Source organism: Cyclospora cayetanensis, unplaced genomic scaffold, assembly GCF_002999335.1.
Source record: "Cyclospora cayetanensis isolate NF1_C8 unplaced genomic scaffold, CcayRef3 CcayRef3_contig_292, whole genome shotgun sequence".
NCBI lineage: Eukaryota > Apicomplexa > Conoidasida > Eucoccidiorida > Eimeriidae > Cyclospora > Cyclospora cayetanensis.
Genome location: NW_020312250.1, coordinates 1 through 21,579, shown reverse-complemented (window position 1 = coordinate 21,579; position 21,579 = coordinate 1). Strand labels below are relative to the sequence as shown.

Below are 21,579 nucleotides of genomic sequence, written 5' to 3'. Positions count from 1 at the left end.
CCGTGTTCTTGAATTACCTGCCCATATTGCTGGAAATCCAGGAACTATTTTGGGCACGATGCGGCCAGTTGCCGTTCTAATCACTATGCAGTACTTCGGCGCTTTCATAAATCCGCGTCAAGTCAGGTATAAGCATGCTCATACCAATCGCGACGCACCCGAAACTGGTGCTCCCCTTGCAAAGTGGCATGTTTCCAGGTAACCCGTGAGTAATTACACTTGCTTTGAGTATACAAGTAGTGCTGCGTTGAATCAATCAAGCACCAAAAGTTTTGTTAATCCACCCCCGATCACCTGCGATGCGAGGGTGGCAGCAGTACGCATCAAGTAGTAGCATCAAGTAAACACCATGGAAGTTGTACATAGGCGCTTCTAGCTTCCTTGTTCAAAGGCTACTCAGTTACAGTGCTAAGAAATGCACAGACGGCGCGCTTGAGTGGACTCGAGTAATCCTATAAGCTCTAGGAGCAGCCTGTTTACAGGGGCTTTCAACCCGATCAGGTTGGCTTCCCGGATGACTGCGCAATCGCAGCAAAACACTTTCACAGGCCGTTTGATTCCACCACCCATTGCACTGGTTACTCGATGTTCACTAGTATTCAGACAGAGCCCTACCTTCTCCAGAAATATCTACTAACTCAGTCGGACGACCCTCCTGGAGCTGGCCTAACGTGGAAGACGAATTCTCCATAGTGGCGCAGGCGACATCAAGGGCCGCGGCAGAGGCAGATGCCTGAGGCCTCAGCAATACGAGCCCACAGTATGAGATGCATACGTATCACAAGTTTTAGTAGTCTGCCTTAGAACACACCTTGAGTGACGTCGACTGCCGTGCGCCTACATGCCATTAGGAACGTACAAATGTCAGCGGGATACCCTTTCCCCTAGCAACAGCCACGACCTCCGACACCACGAGTTTCCTGAAAAGCCAGTGTTTACATACTACCAGGCAAATTTGAGTGTAAATGCATCAAGCATCGTGAAAATGCATAAAGAATGGATGTGCCGGGGCACTGTACGAAGTGGACGTGGCATGTAGGGTCAGTCTGGTCATACCGGGCAAGTTCCAAACGAGGATCGGTAAGCTGGCCATTCGTGCAGTTTAGTAGAGCAGAAATAGGGTTAATAAAGCAGTTAACTGCTGCTTTTTCCCACAGAATTTCGTCTAGCCGATGACATGGCAAGAGCTCACAGCGAATACCTACGCGTGAGACAGTAACACAAATACGGTTGATGCCCGCTTGTGACACCAGAAGCGAATCCATAGTTGCACTGTTGGTTACCTTACGGTGACTAAGTCACAAATCATTTGAGTCAAAGGCTTGGCGCTTCGGATATTGCGAAGCTGATTACCTCTAGAGATTAAAATAGAATGCAACTCTCCAGCCTTTTGCGATGCTCTCCAAAGATGTCCGCATATCTTCACATTACCTTTGCCAACTTCCTGAACAAGAAGGGGTGCCTGGAGGCACATTTGACACAGCAGCGGAAGACCCTCCGAATTCAAGCGGCGGCATGGTTCCCCTAAGAGGTTTTAGAAACAAGATGCTGAACTACCTGACGTTATCAGGACGCAAAAAGTATGAATCCATTCCTCCCCCACACCGTCACAGCTGGAGAACAGTGAACATCTCTTAACTAAGAAGTCAGTAACCGCGAAAAGCCCCACTGTCATTTGTGGCATTATGATAGGAGGCCGAGTAGATGGGTACGGTGTCCATTGCAATAAAAGGTGCCGTCAACTTTCGCAAGCATACCTTTTCCACTGCAGCAAGGGATGTTGGCATAAACAAAAGCGCGGGAGGTTCACCCTGAGGGCACAAGCCGCACAGATACTACTAGCACTATGCGATCGCTCTTGACCATCATAGGATACTCCGACTTTCATATTAAAACTAGAGTTGACCAGCTGACATACGCCGGATTGCAGCTGCCGATCATGTAGTGCTCGTAATATGCGGGGGGCTTTAAGTCCATTTTGCAACGAAGCCACCATGCCGCCAGCGCGCGCCATGCGGAAAGCTGACTCTGCTGCGCAAATGCAACCCAACGGTGAGCTGGAGAAGTGTACCAATATGAAGGTGCACACTTTACGGAATCTAGTCTATGAGTGTGTGTGTGTGTGCCGATGTCTCATAGATACATTAAAACCAATGCCAACACAAGCCAATTGCACAGCTTAGGCGATGTAACGCACCTATGTTTTGTGTGGCGGCAGAGTGACATGCAATTATGACCAGGTCATATGTGTAACGGAGCTTGTCAGCAGTACTGTGAGAAATCACCTTTATCAGCCGCTGCTCCCCATTGCCTGCGGCACCCAATGGATTTTCTGCTATGCTTGCCAGCGTAGAGCTGTGTGTGCGGTCATTGCTAGGACTGCTGGAAGTGGTCGGTGGTCCATGTGATCGAATAACACTTAAGCGCCCTCCGTTTTGATTAGATGCAGCAACCAAGTCTTTTCTTGAGGTACAGATGGTTACTTCAATGCCGTACATTTGCTTTTGTTGCCATCCTGCATGACCGTGCTGATCCGTAGCCAATATTTGAGGTGAACCAGCAAGGATCCACGCAAAGAGCTGCCCCATGCGGCCACCACCCCATACGCACACCTTATAAGGGCCTGATGAATCCGTTTCTTGGGGGACGTCAGAGCTTTTTGTTTCAGCAGAGTACTGCTTGGTTGAGCCCAAAGTCACAGAGCTGCTGATGCCACCTCCTCGTTCGGCGATCGTGCTTGAGTCTGCTGAAGTTGATGTCCGGTGCGCGCATGTATCAGCAAACTTTTCACCTTCTCCCGGTCTCATAGGAGTCGAATTGCACTGTTGAGGAAATGAACCCTGTACCACCTCACTTCTGAAAGTTCCCAAAGCCGAAACTGCCATATCATAGAGGTTCGCATATCTGTTTAGAAACACGCTCCACGCAGAACCCTAAAGAACCGCTTATGCAAGCAACTAGCTGAGCCAGGGCATGAAAAGCGCTCAAAATCCCTAATGGACTTCAGCGCAGCAACTTGCAAGATCGAGGATCCATAGCCAAATATATGTATATGTATATATATAGTTTCTACTGCCCTAAGCCACATAGATGTGTATGTATATATACATGTATAGTTTCTACTGCCCCTTACCTTTTGGCGAATTTATATTGCGCGGCACCAGGGCCACAGAGCCCCAGCATATCATGGATTACTAACACTTGGCCATCACACCCTACACCTAAGAGCGCACATGCATTTTTGTGACCACCACGGTAGAATCAGAAGCAAAGTGACCCACATAGCAGTTGCCAGTTCGCACTAAGCTGCATTGCGTCTTTCGCTAAGACATGCCATGTGCAGTTCAACATGTGATCGTTAAGGAACTAACGGCAAGTGCTTTTGCCCTGACTAAGTCAAACCTGCTCCAATGCCGATTGTGGGGATGCGAAGGCTGCGAGAGATATGCTCTGCCGCCTCGGTACAAACCATCTCCAGTACTAGCATTGCCGCGCCTTCATCCGGAAACACACAGGCTCGGAATATAATTAAATGACACAGTTGCAAACAAATATTACTAGTACCCTGAAATTTATGCTCTGAAACGCCTTATACACATATGGACTTTTTCGTCTTCGATCAAGACAAAGTAGGGCTTGCTGCTAGAGGTATGACATATGGTAACCCTACTCACCTGCATCTTGCAAGTCAAGTGCCTGTTGTAAAAGCCGTTCGGCATCCTCTGCTGTGCCACCTGCGCAAAATGAGTCACAACCAAGTAGCCTTCAGGCCCTTTGGGAATTAGACTCACGGAAGTTAACCGACACATGACGCCTGCATGGACGAAACAGGGCTTGGCCTCACCTGCAGTCACAAACGACGTGGCAGTCTGAGGTAGCAAACCAAGGTGGCAACACACTGCCGCATACTTGGACACCTCCTGCATAACAAAGTGACCTTGAAGGACAAAAGCCGAAATTCTGCATCAGTCGGAGGGCTAGTAGTACGCACTCGGGAGGAGCGTCAAATCGCACTCCTGCACAAAAGCCTGGATGTGATTTGTAATATTATAAGTCCAAAACCCTTGCCTTGACAACCTCCGGAAGGTAACCTTCCAGCTTGACCACCTGAATACCCGTCTCCTGAACGACTTTGATGGTTGCTGCAACTGCCTGCTCTGGTGTGCTGTATGTGCCGTATGGAAGGTCGAACACAACAAGCGATCGTCTAGTGCCTTCAAACAACCGCACTCAAACATCCCATGGCTTCCCGATGGTGTTAATGAAAAAACGATACGGAACTGATTCAAACATTCCTGTCCCCTTTACAACATTCACAAAGACCACGGATGCTATTCGACAAAACTGATGTAGCATACCCTTGGTTACAAGCTTGGCGAACAGGATCATTGTGTCCAGATCAACCGCCGCTGTCCGGGACTCCCCTGCATGCATTACATAGTCAGCTACATACACACACTGTTGCAGTTGAGCCTACTGCAGGAAGCCAATTATTTTTAAAGCTCTCTGCAGCCCTCCTTTTCGGGGACACCTACCCAGAACAACGTTCGCGAGGGAATCACCGACTAACAGGATATCGACCATGGCATCGTCGGCTACGCGGGATGTAAATAAATCATATGCCTGCACAGAATGCCTCAGAAGGAAGCCAACCTTCCCAAAATGCACGCCATAGCACAGCAGCCGTTGCGTGGGGCCTTCCTCTAGTATCCAATACAGCCTGATGCCTGTAATTGCGCAGAAGCCCAATTAGCAGTCGGCTGGACGGTTGTGTATACTTAGTTATGACATGTCAAGCTTTCATTTTGCTTGTCTCTCAAGGGTGCACCGGCGTACTGTGCACATCACAATCTTTTCATGGCGGCTCTTCTTCTTCAATACTTGACTCAATGTGATAGGTTTTAAGCCATGCATCTGATGAAGGGAAGTGCACGCCCCAGGCCCCCATGTCTGGTCATCAGCATTGGCTCCAGATATCCCGTAAAAGCTGCTCATTGTTCAGTGTGTGCTGTGTGGTCCAATAAAAAATGAAGAGTCCCATAAATGACTGGATGTTGTACAAAATGACGCGAACCCCTGCTGGAATGCCGACCAGGGTATCCGATGAGACAGTTTTTACGTTAATGCTATTTGAATTTGGGGATTTACGAAGATAGGGAGAGCGCGCTGTCGCTGGATCGAGTGGTGCTTTGCTTAGGGCCTCCTTGATAGTCAAGGCTTGACGATGCACGCAACGAGCACCAAATATGCCACTGTGCATGTATATTGTGTTTTAGGATTATCCTTTCTCTGCCCGCCGCACTATGACTAGCATGAGACAAGTGGCCCACAGCGCCTTGGGGCTGCAACTCCTCCAGAATATCTACGACGATGCCAGACACCCCGGCGCAAAAACCCCTCTTTCAAAGCAACAAATCTCATCTGGAAACAGGTCAAACCATACACATTTACCTTGGAGATTCAAGGCTGGACATATTCCAGCTTTTTGCGGACTAATTTTGCACGCACAGTGATTTCGGAGGCTCGTGGCTCATGTCATTACCAGAACCAGCGAGCTACTTTAACGCATTTTTGTTTCTTTTAATGAAAGCTATGTCTACCTGTTTAGTGGGCGGGTAATGCAATGCAATAATACCCGACTCCCGCACAACAGCGGTTCCTGTTGATGGCCACAACAAGCAAAATTCTCAGTGTGAAGTATTACCAAAGAAACGTGCCTTCAGTCTCCGGCTCTTACCTGGAAACTTGCATATAATTAGTCAGACACAGTCTCTGGCTCTTTAGCGGTAGTGTGCGGAAGCTTTCGATAGCACCGACAACCACTCGCTCAGTCCAGGAATACTGGGCATAGCTGTCCTCCACTGTCCTTGATATCCGGTGTACCCCCTTTCAAAATTGGATCCACAAAAAATTCGCTATCAAAGCTTCGTGAATTTGATTAACCTTCGTTTTCAAGAATTTCGTTCGTTGAGAATTAGCGGCTGAATTCGCCAGTCGACTACAACTGCACCCTAAATGCGACGAAATAAATCTGGGCAGGCAAGGTTGCGGGGCTGCACAACTGAAAAAGGGTTCTTCCGGCTGCAGGAGCTCATCAGGCTTATGTCACGGGACGCATGTGGCGATGTAAAAGTATCTATGTGAAAATTTCAGTAACCCAGCAGTAAGCTGCTACTTACGATGCAATCGAAGTTTTCTCAGTGCATACCATATCTGTATGCATTGGAGGAAATTGCTTTGTGCAGGTATGCTTTTTGTGGTACAGTAGACAAACTGAGAACTCGGCCTGGATCTACGCTTGTTCCCCTGGCTCCAAATTGAATGATCCAAAACTTTGATAGTTCAGTGCTCTTATTCATACTACATGTGGCACCTTGTAGTGTAAAGATATCTGATGACCTTACTGTTCTTCACTTTGAACCCAGAGTGCCATGCCTTTCTTTCATTGCCTGCAACAGGTTTTTCACATTGCACGTGCATTCTGGGAGAAGCGATTAGGCTGCGATTCATGCCATAAAATGATCGCCAATACTACAATGCATTTCGGACATTATATAAAGCAGGCTGATGTTCACTCTTTGAATGCAAACCTGCACGAACCCTACAGGCACAACGGTTTCAATACAGTGTGTCGGTGGACAGTATGCATATTCTACTATCCTCCGAGAATCCCTTGGAGAAATGCATCTGCTAAGAAGACAAAACACTTAGTAATGGGTATGATGAAGCAGTAGTCATGGTCCAGGTGCTGGGATCCTCCATGGGTACAGTTGGAGCACCTCGCCCAAAGGAATGCGGTAGCTGGCGGTACTGGGAAAATTGGCGGGGACAGAAAAAAGAGCTAGCGGAAAGGACTATGATATATTCAGCCTCTTCCACCGCAAATGTAAGTAGTGTCTACTCGTTCTCGCACCAAATTTGGTGGGGAAAAGCAAGTAAAGTACACCATTTTCAATGATCATGAATTTAAATGGACTTCTTGACTTGCTGGCTAACAGCACGCTTTAAGAGCTATTTTTTCCCAGTATGTATAGGTGACGTGCACAATCTTTTGATGTCGTTTAAAAAAAGTGGCTGAGGCATCCAGATATGTTCATTCCCAAGCGTGCTACTGTAGGAGGCACCGACGTAGCACTTAGCTTTGTCGAAAATCGAAAGTATATCCATATACGCTGGACACTCTCGTAGACAGGCACTTAAAAGACCACTACACCAGCAGTAACGCACGTCAACGCTACCCAATGAATCACCACCAGTAGGTAATCCGAGAGAAACAATTTGTTGTCTATTCCTTATAGCCGGTTAATTCATAGGTATTGTCTAAAATATCACTAAATTCTTGCATTTACTCATATCTTTCCACTGGATTCTTATCCTAACACTAATTTCATGGTGTAACCAACGCATGGTGTGACTTGAACCAGCTTGGCTTGCGCTCGGAGGAAGCTTCAATTTGTTCTTGCTCAAAGTGGTCACGCTGAGTCCCGTCGTAGATCATCTGCTTAGTTTCATCGAGAACTATTGTGGGTGTACCGGGAGAAGGTACACTTACTAAGTACACTTAAACACGTTTAAATACACTACATTTACTCCACTCTTCACTAATTTTTATTCTAGTCGTTTTAACTGTTCGTCAGTCGGGTTGGTTGCAGAGTAGGTCTTGTTCATGACAGTTGAGTTCAATGCTGAGTGCTTGTGCGCTAGTTGGGTTTTGTGGCTAGTTTTGAGTGATTGGAGTGCTTGAAGGGTGCAACGATGCGCATTCTAGCTGTTCCTCTACCTCATGGCGGAGCCCTAGGGGTGAGGGGATGAACTCAGGGGAATCTTTTCCGAAGACACTCAATGACTCTATAGCACGTTTTGTATTTGGGTTGGACCTAAATGCCTCTCAAGAAAAATCCTGAGTAGAGGTTACACTCACAAAGGGCCACTAAAACAATCGTATGTGATATGGTGCGGGCCAAGGGTGCCTGATGCATGCTGATCGAAGAACCGGCAGGAATTTTGCCACACATCGTGGGAATGCACTCTTGGAAGATCCTAAACCAGGCAGCGTTGCCTGAGCCAGGGATTCTAGCAGCTTTATGTGAGGACAGCAGGAGTGCTGCTACTGATTTGTCCAAATTGTGCGTATAGGCTCTACGACATCCACATTATGTGTTTAAGTGCCAGGTGAAAACAGTGGTGGTGGAAGATAATCTTAGTGGACTTACGGGGGTGGGACATTGTACATGATTGCCCATTTCAGCATGCAGAATGCACCGAGTTGCTGATGACCTCAGGAAAAAGTCGTTAGCTCTAGTGCATGACATGCGATATCCACAATGGTACATCATGCAACGAAACTGAAACTTTTCGCGACCAAACTGTGAATCCGACCGTGTTAAAGAATTAACATAGATATCATCTAGTGCTATTAGTACTAAACTATCACGTGAGTTGGTGAGCGTACAAACGGGCACCGAGATTAATCATGGGTATGCACCAAGACCATCGCTACCGTTGTGCATGCGGTGCCCGCACGATTGGTCAGCCCCTACCACATAGGAAAAAACCTGATGCCTTCTCGCCATACAAAGCTTGGAAAATTGTAATATAATATGTTGGGGACCTTTTACATTCATGTGATAATTGCTATTGTCCACCGTCTTTCCAGGGGCCCACGTAGCCCCACAAAGACTACTGCGAGAAAATTTCTGCTCGACCAATCCGAAGACAGCAACTATCTCTGCGATACCGCGTAGGGTATCGAGAAAAATCGTCTTATCCTATTTCCAAGGTCATACAGAGGGTTGGAGCTACTGAACTTTTTGGAACAATAGATCGCTTCTGTTCAAACACAGGGCCTTTCATTAAAAATAGCCAACATTGGTGTGCTTCGTGCAATTGCTGCGAAAAAATATGAATTGTACAAACCTGCGCACAGATTGCACTCATGGAAACCCAATTGTCGGTGCTCGTGAATGGAAACGCGAGCATCGCTTGCACTTGAACAGGTTGAAGGCAATAACTGCAAGCATCGACAATAGCAGGCCTTTCATGGGCAGTATTGAACATCACCAAAAAAGAATGCGTAAATCCTACATGATGTGCTCAAAAGAAAGGATGCAAGCTCATGAAAACTTCAAAATGCTAGCCACCATCGCCGCTACAATGAATCGCCCCTGTCCTCTGGTTCCAAAGGCTGCTGAAACCCGTAGCCTTAATATAGGCCTAAGGCGAAGGGAGCACTGGAAAATGCTTAGAGAAAATAAAGTAAGGTAAAGAGAAACAAACTGCTCAGCAATTAAAAATTTTTCACAACAGTATATGCGCATTAGACAAAGTCACAGTGTTTCTTGCATGCTTTCATGCCCCTCAGAAACTTCTGGAGCGCTTAGAGAGGTCTAGGCCACTAGTAGCTACGGCTGCTCAAGACCATCGAGATTTTTACGAACATCAGCGCCGCCTTATGCTATGCAGTTACAGCTGCCGTAGACTTGGGCGTCAGTGCCCTTCATCACCTCATACAACCATGCGGTTTGAAGGACAGTATCCTCGTGGTAGTCAGGCTGCTCCTAGACGACAGGATGAGGGGCATGCACCAAGGCACAAGGTATGCTGCGTTTTTGCCACTGTGACACAATATCAAAATAACAGGCCCTCCCACCAACCGATCGGCTGCGACTGCTAGTGCCTTCTTCCTTTCTGCTGCAGTTGGCGGAAAAGTGCTACATGCACCGCGATGCTCCACCCCATGTAACGACGGGATATTTTATGTCTCATGCGCCTCCGCTATCGTCATCAGCGCGGAAGCGCAAACAGTTCGACCTCAGATGGAAAGAGTTTAGGTGCTACCCTACATCACGGCAAATGTGGGCTCCACCGAAGGCTTTTACTCCAGAGAATGTACTGAAACCCATGAGCTATGCTTTCTGAGTTGGAGGGATAAACAGCTGAATGACTCTACAACATTACATGCCTTAGCTCTGCACTTCTTTAAAGTGCCTTTGACGCACAGAAACGATGGTATGAAGCTTTCCTCCATTTGCTGACATGCCAGTCCAAAAATTAATTATTGCATGCATGGGGTTACACGGTGCGTCGAACGACGCTGGTTTTCCTTAAGCCCTGATGCCCTGGTAATTGCTCCACTGCATACGAAATAAATCCTCCTCCAATATTCTTATAAGGCCGAGGGAAAAGCGTGTAACCCTGGTGGCACTGCATTGATTACCCCGAATACGTAAGCGTGCGCTTGTACTTTTTGTACAAATAAGCTGAGGGAAATCACTTGCATCAGTCTCACCTGCCCCAGTCCCGATGGGCTTATATCAGCGCTCCAATAATACTGTGTTTCTGACAGTTCGTCGATCGGACTGTTCACGGCAGCGGATCAATTTTTACTTAAGTTCAGTATTGGTGCGCTCGTGCAAGCTTTTTAGCACGAGCTGGGGCCGGAAAACACATCCTCTCCTCTGTGTTGGTTAAATCTATGATTAGAGTGCGTAAATATACTCGGGGAAGTTTGGCACTTACACGTTGATGGTTACCCTCCTGTACTCCGTAGATTTCCTTTCAAGGGCGGTGGGCGACGCGAAGCATTACCAGTTGCCCTTAAAAATGCACAAGGCTTTTAACAGTCTGGGATCCTGGCGAATGGACTGAATGCCTCTGAGAAGCTTCACCCACGATAACCGCCCGACTCAATGAAGGAACCAATGAAGGGGCATGGCGTCCACATCACAATCTTGCAGCTCGAGAATGAATTTGGAAAGAGCAGACTAGCTTTGCAAACGAAAAATCGAAACACTAAGCAAACCCCTAACTGAGTAAGCCGCTTTTATCCACGAGTCTGTCGCTCAATGCCCCCTAGTCCTTTTAGATAGCCGCTTGCAGACGACAAGCAGCAAAACCAGCGGACACACAGCTGAAGGGTAGGTGATCTACGCTCAATAATGGTATTTGCTTTATGTAGAGCCGCAATTGTATGCTTTCTTCGCCTTTGCTTTCCACGTGTTTGACGCTGTGGGGCCACCACCTTGAGGCCCTTCGATATCGACATCAGCATGCATACAGCGATATATATATGCATATATATCGAGCCAACACGTTTCATAGCAAATAGAGTCAACTTCGGAGCGTTTCTGTTGTCATCTGAGAAACTTTAAAGATTTATTTGGCTTTCAACTTCTCCTTAGCCCTCCACCATGGCAGCGTAACTTATCCAACTACGAGGAAGGTATCTCATTCAGCCCCTCGGAACCAGATATATCCTTACCCTTTCCTAAAAACAAAAGATGGCGGTGTTTCGATTAGATGTCTTCATTTCGTGGTGGCGTGAAATTGGACTCAAACTACGCCTTGCATACGCAGTGCATTACCAGCAAAAAGAATAATGATATACTTGCCCATTTGCGTGTTTGGCCGTCGTCGATTAAGCAAAATTACATTTACACATCTGTTCATGATTCTGTTGATGCTTTCTCCACGCAGACTTCGAAGCTGCAAACTACAGCCTAGTCTTGTTGGCCTGTTGTATGTTTGTGGGGCACGGGAGGATCACCGGATTTACCTACTCAGCATTTCCTCTCGAACACACCGCAAATGGCACGGGGAAAGCGCTGGTTCAGGGGAGCAGAACTTATGGGCAAAAGGCGAGCTGCGAAGTATCAGAGGGCAGCTGAAGCCGAACGGACTGTTAATTCCCAGCCACCAGCACATCCCTACAACGAGATCACATGCGACAATGCAGCATTTGAGGAATACTATAAGGTACGCTTCTGTTTTTCGATTCATGAACCCGAGTATCTGCATTCGGCGCGCTGCAGTTTTGTGAAGGGGTAGTCTATTGTAGAAACAGAGACACATATTTTACACTATCGGTGATTGAGTATATCGCATTAGAAGACAAGTTGCTTGTCTTGTAGATGCATTGATTTTGTAGTGAGAGATGTGTCTTTCAGGCGCAGGGTATTTGTGCTACTGAAGAATGGGACGACTTCATGGCGATCCAGCGACTCCGCTTGCCAGGTATGGCAAATCTGCTGCAAACTTCCGAGTTGATCATATTCAGAAGGGTTGAAGGCGATTTAGTACCTTAGTGCTACAGAGGACGTCATCAAACTCTAGGCCATAGATAACAACTTTAGGGCTGGTGGGGAAGGAGTAATCTAAATGGGTCATATAATAATCCTGCGCCTGATTTTTCAGCCGCTGTACGTGTAAATGTGTCTGCTCCACTTTGGAGGAGCACACGTGCTCTACTTTTAGGAATGAGCAGGAAAGAGGTACATTTTCCAACTGAGTCGTGTCTCCAGAATAACTGCCCCTAGACTTCAATGCATTGTTTACATATTTGCTCTAATGTATCCGAACTGATGTCCTCTCCATTTAACCAGAGGGCCACAGAATTTCCCAGGGAACTGACCCCTTTGCCGGAATAACTATGCGGCATCATATTCTGCAGGGAAAAGGCACCGTCAGACAGTTACAGTTCTTTCCACACCAACTCGCCTGTGAGCTTTCCCCAGCTTGAACAGACATCAATTTCTCTGGGGTAAAGGAGGCCGCGTGGAAGCACGTCCTATAAAAGAAGCAGTAGCGAAGTAGTCGCGAAGCCGCATGTGGGTACATGTGCGGGGTACAGGGCAATGGGATACTGCGAGCAAGGTCGATATGAAGAAAGACGAGGATTTTAGAGAGGTTCGCGAGCAGATCATTGATGAAGATTTCAGAGTGAGAGGAACTTTAGGGAGTCTGGCTTTGCTGTTCCCATGCTATCCACACACGATCCACTACACAGGTTTGCTATCGGGTGGTGCGTCAGGGAGAAGTAATATGCAATGTACTGCACGATGAAATGTACACTTATATGCATCGAAGCATAGCCTTAATGAGGCAAACACGTTACTAGTGTCCATGCTATGTGCAGGGAGCATTAACCAGACAAGAGGCTGTTAGTATGCTTCCCTGCCTCTTCTTAGATATTCAACCACACCACCTCGTGCTGGATATGTGCTCTTCTCCTGGTACGTGCGCCAGTTGTGCTAGAGTCCTATGTGGTTTGTTGGTCGTGGCTAAGTTATTTGTGTAAGTGTCCATGGATATGTATTTTGAGCAACGGGTTACGCCACCCTTGGACGCGGTGGCGTACCCTGCAGTGGCTGGCGCTGTTAGACATATTTATCTGTATGCAACGGCTGCACTTGTCAGGATCGAAAACATCTGAAATACTGGACATGCTCCAGTGGGAGGCTCAGCTGCGCGAGGCCAGGGACAGTGGGCTGTCAATTGGCATTCGACCGGTGGATGGTATGCGGTGACGCATTTAACAGACCCCTGTACACGTCGTCTTTGGACCGCAGCGACCGAGACTGAACTAGCGTTTACGGGGGATTTGTGGGCTCTTTCAAGGACGTGTTTGACACCATTGTGAACATCTGGCATGTTGAACGATGGTAACTGGGTTCACTACTCAGGGAATCCCTTTTTGCGTGCGCCTCAGGCGCAGTGGTCGCAAATGACGTTGACCTGAAGCGTGCGGTGACATTGACTCACCAAGTGCAGAAGTTAGCATCTCCTTCAGTGGCTGTCAGCTGCCTTGACGGTAAGCTTCGTGATACTGCAGCAGCATCAGTAGTGTACTTACAACCCGTGATGCTCTTCGCATGGCCGGTACACCAACATGACGCATCCTGTGTACTCCGCCCGTGCCTCAGCCACCTTCTTCCCGACGCTCCCCGAGGAAACAAACAATCCCTCAGAGAAGGTTGGTCAGCGGAGAGGTGTCATTTAGGCTACCTCTATTAAGTATGTGCTCTTGGAAGTGTCTTTCTACTGGGGCCGCTAACACGTGAGGGCTTGAACGAAGCCGTCTTTTATTCGTTGGCTGCACCCCTCTTATCCTCTGTCGAAACTAGGGAGCTGCTAACAAAACTAGGCTTCGAGCTATTTTGTGTCAAGTGGTTGTTCCTAGTGCCCTCAGGGAAAGCTGCAGTTCGACAGGATCCTAGGTGAGGCCCTTGCCAGCTGATTGCATTTACCTCGTGTTCGGCACGGAATGAAGAGTTCTATCAAAAGATGAAACGTCGGTTTCTGCTTGCCCGTTCGACTATGTGCATCAGCTGACGTGCCATGCAGTGGAGATGGAACTTTGCGGAAAAACATGGATATCTGGAGGAGCTGGAATACTGGCGGTGGCCACAGTATGCATGCAATTCAGGTATTGGTTCTGCGCACTAGGTGGTCCTCAAGGAAGTTCAACGAGTGAAGCATAGGCTTGCATAGGTTGTACATCCTGATTGTTCTGCTGTTGATATTTTAAGCGTTTAGCATGGGCATGCATACGGAGACGGTGGCATAGGAGAAGAACTAACCTGCATTCTGCCTGTGCTCACAGTTGTCCATTCTTTATCGAGGTCTCCAGTTGCTACGCATTGGTGGCAAAATTGTTTATTCAACCTGTTCAATGAACCCTTTAGAAGACGAGGTAAAGGCTGTTTTGAAAGCACGCCTACTTTCTTCCACTTTGCTGTTAATTTTAAGTTGTCTCACATTGTCCCTACTTATCTTCCACAGATATAGGGCACTTTTCCGCTCGTTGCTAGCCATACAAGGGTCTTCATTGATTTCAATCGATGTGCTTATTTGTGCTGCCTGAAGGCTGTTATTGCCACTGTCCTATCACAGCAGCACGGTCGTCTTGAGATTGTGGATCCTCCAGCACTTCCAGGTGTACTGAAGGCGCCCCCAGTCGCCGTTCCTACGTATCTGTTTATATATTAATGGCGTGTTTTGGTTCCTGATGCTTCATTTACAAAGCCAACATACATGCGTAGATGACTGCTATCTATGCCTGTTTGAGTACTGCACAGAACTCAAGTGGACAAGGGGCAAATCTTCGTGGCTGGTACCGTCTCCCCCAGCGAACCAGACTCAGTCAACTTCTAGGGGCTCAGCAGCGCCCATTGAATCAAGCGGCTGCAAGACGGCGTTCTACTGCACGTTCGATGAGGTTCCGGAAGGATTTCGTCACCGAATACGGTAGGCATACGCACGAGGTCCGTGCATCTCCCAGGTCCGTAATCGTCTGCAAGTTCACAAACGTGGCAAATAGCCGCATCCCTTTGCTATGTTCTCAGACCCACGATGTTTCCTCCGCCTGGTGCAGATTCAATGATGCTTGAGAAGTGTGTACGTATTTTGCCACATCACAACAATACTGGGGGATTCTTCGTTTGCTGCCTGCGCAAGCTGGCAGAGCTTGATTCGAGTAGTATCTTCATTAGCAACAAAAGTAAGGAAAAGGCGGCTACAGAGGTCAGGCAACAGGATCGTACATCTCTCCGAAAACAAGACTTCCGGAAGCGCTTCAAGTGTGCTGATACAAAAGCAATCCATAGTGGGCAGGATGCATCTTGCAATGCAAGGGAAAACATAGACGAATCCGCTACCTCTGTCGCCGCCAGTGCAGCGATACTAGAGCGCAATCCTTTGTTCGATGAAGAGCTATTGCCTGAAGGGTCTAGCGAACAAACACCTGCCACCCCAATGCACATCGATAATATCTCGGGGCGTGTTTCAACAGTACAACAGATGGCGGGTGAAGAAGACAGCCTATACGAGCTTGCTTCAGCAGCATCGAAGCCAGGGGGTCTTTTTCACCATCTACTTCCAGCAACTTGCGGTGCAGAAGGCCTGGAGGAAGTGCGACTGATTGTGGATTTCTTCGGGCTTAGCAGCAGAATACCGCTTGTAAGCCCGCTGTGCTGTATTCATTGCCAAGATGGCCCATTTGTTGTAAATCCTTGATTCTTCGGCTTGTAGCCATGCGCCTCCTTCACTGATGCCTTCAGCTCACCGACGACTTGCGGAACCCAGAAAGTGTTGCTTCCTTAGATCCGAATCTTCTTTTCCGTCGTGTGCATTCACGTAAGAAAATATTTCTCCTTTCGAAGAAATTAGCCGACCTAGTGAACAGCTGTTACCGGACGCCAGTTACGCGCTTTCACGCGAAGTTACCTTCCCCAAATCTCGACCAACCGAAAGAACTCCGTGTTCAGCTCCAAGCCCTTCTGGATAGTAAGATCAAATGGATGCACGCCGGCGCGACTGTTCTTGTCAAGCACAGTGAAAGCAATGCAGTCGAAGAACAAGGATTGGGTGCACGGGGATGGCGTGTTACCCAGGTGGGCTTTTCCCTGGTGTAGACTTCCTTTCGAAGGGGGAACGTGCAGGTGGCCACGCCAACTGGTGCGGGGCCTGTTGTATGGTGTGCTGTAGGAGGGAGCCGCGCTGATGGCTAGTTTCATGAGGCGGCGCATTATTTTCGTGAGTTTGGTAGTGGCGCGAATTTTGCTGCTACCGGAGGCAGGAGTTGTCAGGTCTTGCGAGCTTGAGGCCTTGGAAAAGCAACAGCAACTGCTCAATCTCGCTTCCTGCCGAAATCAGGACGGATCACTTGAAGGTGGGGAAAACCCGTGCAACACTTATTGCTAGTGTACTTGAGTAGACAAGCGACATTAGTTGCTAGTAAGTTCTGCAGTTGAGGTGATGGACAGCCATGCAAGGTTTTGGGTGTTGGCAGAGCTGTTCTTTCTTTGTTTTGTGTGTAGCTGGTGGAGCCATCTGCGTCATATGCCCTCCAACCTTTATTCCCCCTTCTGATGTTGCTGAAGTGGATTTATATCCGGCAGCGACAGCCTCACTGGGGAGTGAAGTCACCAGGCTGCATCATGACCTCGCAGCAAGATACCCTGTCAAGAATAATCCAAGCTTTACCAGTATAGCAGACAGCATCTGTGTTGCATGCATGATTACGAAAGGCGGAAACCTTCATGCGTATATGAACAAGAAGGAGTCACGAGCGCTGGCATGCCATCTGTTCCATCTGCCAAAGCAATGATGACAACAATCGCGAAACCTTGTCAGATAACGCAGTAGGGAACATATAAATGCAATTTATCAGTGTGCCCAGCACTACCTTATGCGACTTTGTGCTTCGAGTCGTCTTCACTGAACTTAACTGCAGTTTTGTCCTCTAGGCGAGCAGTCAACTAGCAATGCTAGTTGAGCGGCGTTCCACATCAATACTCATTAAGCCAGCAAAAACAAGGTGCAAGGGCGTTGTTGAATGTAAGCAGAATTTGCCATTCTCTGACTGCAATTTTGATGGTAGCAACAATTGCGGCCTTGATGACAAAAAAGCTGGCGAACCACCCGATGTACATAGCTCTTGATGCATAGTGAACACACGCCTATGTGGAGTGCAAAGATTACTCAGGAATAGAATAGACAGAAAAGGCCTAGCTTCTTAAGCTTGTCTACATTGCATAACACAATTTTTTGAAGCACTTCAGAGCGCATTGATCAGGACGCCGCAGGCGGATAGGGGAGCTCACACGTTCAATACGCTCAACCGTATCGAGCAACGCAAAAATAACGGAGCAGCGCAGTACAGCTGCTAGCACTTCTCTCGTCTACATTGATGCCCTTCCAGCTAGGGGGAACTAGTCCTTTTCGGGGTACCTCCAATCCCATCTCCAAAGCATAGACTACGGCTGGGATCTCGATGTAAGCGTTATTTCGAACGTGATTGTTATACCAACAAGCCATTGAACATTTTCACAAAATGCGTTTTAGCAAACTAAAGAGGCATAGCCTGGCTGTAATCTGAGCCTACAATCTCAGGCTAGCCGTGCGACGAAACTGTACAATACACCGAGCGCCGCACGGGGTACAGAAACGTGAGATACAGCTTCTCGCTAGAGCAATTAAGTCTAGGCAAGAATGGAAAACCTATGGCCCCAAGTGTGGCCAGAGAAAAGCAGTGAGGCGCCACCACTGGACTTCTGGGGTCCCATTTTTGCTGGCACTGACGAAAAGTAGCCGGCGTAGATGCTCGGGTAACTGCAGTGTCCTGTTTAGTGAAATAGTTTGACATCGCAATCTTCTGGTCCCCATGGCGTACAACCGTAATGAAACCTTTACTTGTGCTCTGTAGTAGTACGTTTCTCAGAACATACTGAAGCAGACCGCGGAGTCACTACAAATGTAAGGCGGTGGGATGGCTTTCCCTTGTGCCTCAGATTTACCTGCGGGCATGAACATAGATACGCAAAAGACATCCAGCTCACTGAAAACGCTTAAAATGCGTCAATTGTTTTTCTTGACTCCAGTAGACTCCTGACGTCAGTGGTATGTCTATTTGCTAGGTCTCGGTATCCCGGTCATCCCACCTGATCCTCTGCTTTTCCAGCGAAAAACAGTTTGACCGCTTCAGGATCCAGCATAGTCGACCCTTTGCAGTGTCCCTGAGTTTGTGTAGGATCCCCCTCCGAGCTTCCAGCTGAAGGAGACCTTTTACTCGATTTTCCCTTGGATGGCCTGGAAGTTGAGTCCTTCCCACCGTCCCTTGCACCGTCATCATCCTTTTCCTTCAGAGCCATACTAGCGTTCCACTTCGCCAGCAATTTTTTAGTCTTGCCTGTTTCCCTAGCACGTGATACACTTCGCAACCAGTGAGCGCAGTTTTTGCCTTCTTCGTGGTCGTCTCCCCATTCATGTATGTATGCTTTTAGAGCCGTTTCCAGTTCGTCGATATCGTCGAAGTGCCTCCATGTGCTCTCCACCTCCTCAACGTTACTGTGTGGGGCATCAGATGCTCGGTCACTGTTGTCTTCTTCTGAAGCCGAGCGGCTACTAGGCGCTATGTTGCCTTCCTTGGTTGATTTCTGTTCGCGTGCGCCGCCTTTCTTTCGCCTTCGTTGGTGTTCAGAAACCCCCGGAACTGTACCTTTAACGTCCTCCCCAAAGAATCCAGCAATTGCGGCCTCTTTCTCCTGTTTCGTCTTGCAGCCCATAGAGTGTAAGAACTCATACTCTGCCGATAGCAGAACAATAGACTGGACATGCTGATGTTAGGTCAAGTGCTGCTAGCGAATTTGCTAAAGCTGTTTTACTGTGATCTGCCTTAGTTAGAGCAACGGAACGGAGTAAACGCAAATAGGTAGAGCAGAACATATAGCTACAATGCGAAACTGACCATCAGATCCAGGGACAGCATAGTCGACTGGTCCTTTGCCCGAAGGGTCCACTTCAGCAAGACAACGCAGCTCTAGTTTACGAAGAATCTTTTCCAGAACGGAAACTTTCATCTGCGTTGCATCCATCGAAACTTCATGCAACTACTATTGTACAGTTAATTACAGTTCGGTCAAATAATCCAGTGCCGTATGTGCCCTGTAGTACGCGACAAACAAATGACAGGCTACGCACTGCATTGCTCACTTTTGCTTCGACGGCAATTATGAGCGTGCTTTTCCCGTCAGTGCTCTTTACGGTTAAATCCACCGATGGCTGATCAATAAGGAAGTCGACCACCTTCATCTTCTGAAGCATCATTGCCGCCTGCAGGGAAGTGTACTTCGTACCCGTTCCCCTGAAATTGACACACCACAAATACCAGATACAATATTACAAGTTGACAATAGCTAAGCTACTGCATGAAACTTCCAGCGATATTCTATTAAAGCGAATTGCCCATTAAGGGTATGGCAAACACGCCAGGAAGAGTACAGAATCAGCGGGAGGCAAGTGCGGCTCACGAGGGGGTCACAAACACAAATGGTTTGCTCCAATAGGGCCGTTCAGCCTTGAGGCTCTCAATATTTTGCGAATTGATCGCCAGATACATGCGTTTGGGGTCTGGGCCAGCCATTGGCACCGATCGAACTACACTAAGTTCATCCTTATGAACCAGCACAATATTGCACCTGGATGCGGGCAATGCATACAAGCCCGTTTCATTCTAGTCTGATCTACACCATCCCCTATTAAAACAATCAGGTGTAGCCCCACGGGCTCAGCTCTGGTGGAGCAGCAAGCCTCCGTGGACCCGTGCGGGGTCGGCTAATTTGCTCTGTTCGACAAGAATGAAGGGACGCTCGTTGTGTTCCTGATTAAATGATCGATCGAGGCTTCAATTATTCGGTATGTGACTACTATGTTGTGATGGAAACGTATTTTTCTACCAGCGAAGCTAGCGGAATGCGTAAGGTGGCTGATGCTCGGATCGGAGCGGCTCAATCCGTTGACAGTGGTAACCTACTACACTTCCCTTGATCTCCCCATTGATTCACCCACCGTACTCTTTTGTGTTTACTAGTAGAATTGTTCGCTGATGAATGATTTGCCATTGCTGCTTTATTGCAATGGTGACGACTCTATGGAGGGTTCCCTTGGGCTGAATGAGGGAATACATGAGTAGCTCGTCAATAGCATAATTAATGCATCAACAATCGAGAGTCTAAGACTACTTTGAATATGCTTTTATATACAATCAAACCATGGGCTATAAACGCCGAGAAGTGCATCAGTACTCCTGCGGCATCCCGTCAAATGGATTGCCACCAAGCACGCCTTTAGGGGAATTCGTGGAACTATAACTCAGAGCAGCTTCATCAGAGTAATGCATACGCCAAACCTCTGCTGTTGCTCAACTTAGTGCCTCATGCTAAACCAGAATAGACAGTGGGTACATCTTGGCAACAAATAACCAAAGATCGCTCCATGCGCCATTACTCCCATATTGGTAGAAGTGCAAGCGGTTGATTCCTGGAATTTATAAGCAGAGGTAAAGACCCTTTTTGTTAGGACCGACATGGGTCAATACACCACGGCGCATGGTGAGGAGCTTTGAGTCAATCTGCAGATGCGGGTCCGTAGATTTCGAACCCCAGCTTTTAGTTTGCAGCCACTGGGTTGGTGGCCGTGTGAGATCCATACTCCTGGTACATACGTAGTGGAGTTTAGCACTTTTGGCTCTAGGTCCTGTTGCAGTCGGAAACTTTTTGTGTGCAGATAGCCTAGGACGGTAGAGATATTCTACCAGCGTACCACGTATAGTTTTTAGTAGGCCACGCTACACTGAAGATGCACTCAGTACTATACTACGTGATAGTAAACTAAACAAAAGCCAAATTTCTTAGTCTGTTTGCATACATTTTTCATTGCATAGTAGCTTTAGGTCGGTACAAAAAAGCACAACAAACGTGTGCCCACGCCGAATGCAACGAACAACTAGCTATAAAGGTTAAGAGTGCAAGGACGGTGTCGCAGCGCGGATTCTATCTGTCTTTCTCCTCCATCGGAGCCCTGCGGAGCCCGGAGAGGGTAAACGGGTACTTTTTGGAAAGGACTCTTCAATAATCACATTTGCTTTTAGTTTGCAGTCAGGTGTCGGACCAGGAGATCCTAAACGGAGTTACATCTAGTAGCCCAGCAAAGTTCGAACAATTTATCCACTGGTTTTGTGTGCAGGGTGATGTCTTGTTCCCTCACGACAGCCCTCGAGCCTTGGCAAAATTAATTGGCAGTTTAATAGATTATCCTCCTTGGCGACAGCCTGGGGAAGTTGACCCTTTGTAATGGAAGTAAACGGAGGTGCAAAGCCTGTTGGGGCGGCAGGGGCCGGCCTGCAAGTCAATATGAGTTGAGTAGCTCCACAAGCGACAGCAAGGCATCCTAGTGGATAAAATCAAGTTTATGATTGCGCCATTGTTATGTCGACCAGTAAGACGGCGACCGTGACAATGGGCA

The 21,579-nt window shown here is 47.8% G+C and overlaps 3 protein-coding genes across 3 annotated transcripts; 1 reads left to right on the top strand and 2 right to left on the bottom strand.

The window, feature by feature from the left end:
- Positions 1 to 76: 76 nt before the first annotated feature.
- LOC34622586 lies at positions 77 to 4,995 on the bottom strand. Its single transcript, XM_026338668.1, has 17 exons — positions 4,837 to 4,995; positions 4,536 to 4,623; positions 4,359 to 4,424; positions 4,069 to 4,214; positions 3,845 to 3,920; positions 3,675 to 3,734; positions 3,403 to 3,495; positions 3,134 to 3,221; positions 2,198 to 2,904; positions 1,919 to 2,031; positions 1,758 to 1,811; positions 1,354 to 1,462; positions 1,057 to 1,201; positions 860 to 920; positions 616 to 733; positions 422 to 518; positions 77 to 242 (listed from the first exon to the last, which is right to left on the bottom strand). Exons 1-17 carry the CDS (start codon positions 4,993 to 4,995, stop codon positions 77 to 79), a joined length of 2,346 nt encoding a protein of 781 aa, XP_026194453.1.
- A 6,591-nt stretch (positions 4,996 to 11,586) lies between these two features.
- Positions 11,587 to 16,885, top strand: LOC34622587. The gene is made up of 14 exons (XM_026338670.1): positions 11,587 to 11,754; positions 11,946 to 12,012; positions 12,629 to 12,717; positions 12,914 to 13,010; positions 13,195 to 13,293; positions 13,701 to 13,754; positions 14,106 to 14,203; positions 14,381 to 14,470; positions 14,644 to 14,713; positions 14,856 to 15,024; positions 15,123 to 15,735; positions 15,837 to 16,169; positions 16,264 to 16,447; positions 16,596 to 16,885. Exons 1-14 carry the CDS (start codon positions 11,587 to 11,589, stop codon positions 16,883 to 16,885), a joined length of 2,421 nt encoding a protein of 806 aa, XP_026194455.1.
- Positions 16,886 to 17,966: 1,081 nt separating this feature from the next.
- Positions 17,967 to 19,699, bottom strand: LOC34622588. The gene is made up of 5 exons (XM_022735744.2): positions 19,587 to 19,699; positions 19,270 to 19,420; positions 19,025 to 19,136; positions 18,219 to 18,862; positions 17,967 to 18,074 (listed from the first exon to the last, which is right to left on the bottom strand). The coding sequence occupies exons 1-5, from the start codon at positions 19,697 to 19,699 to the stop codon at positions 17,967 to 17,969; spliced, it is 1,128 nt and encodes a 375-aa protein (XP_022588805.2).
- Positions 19,700 to 21,579: the final 1,880 nt, after the last annotated feature.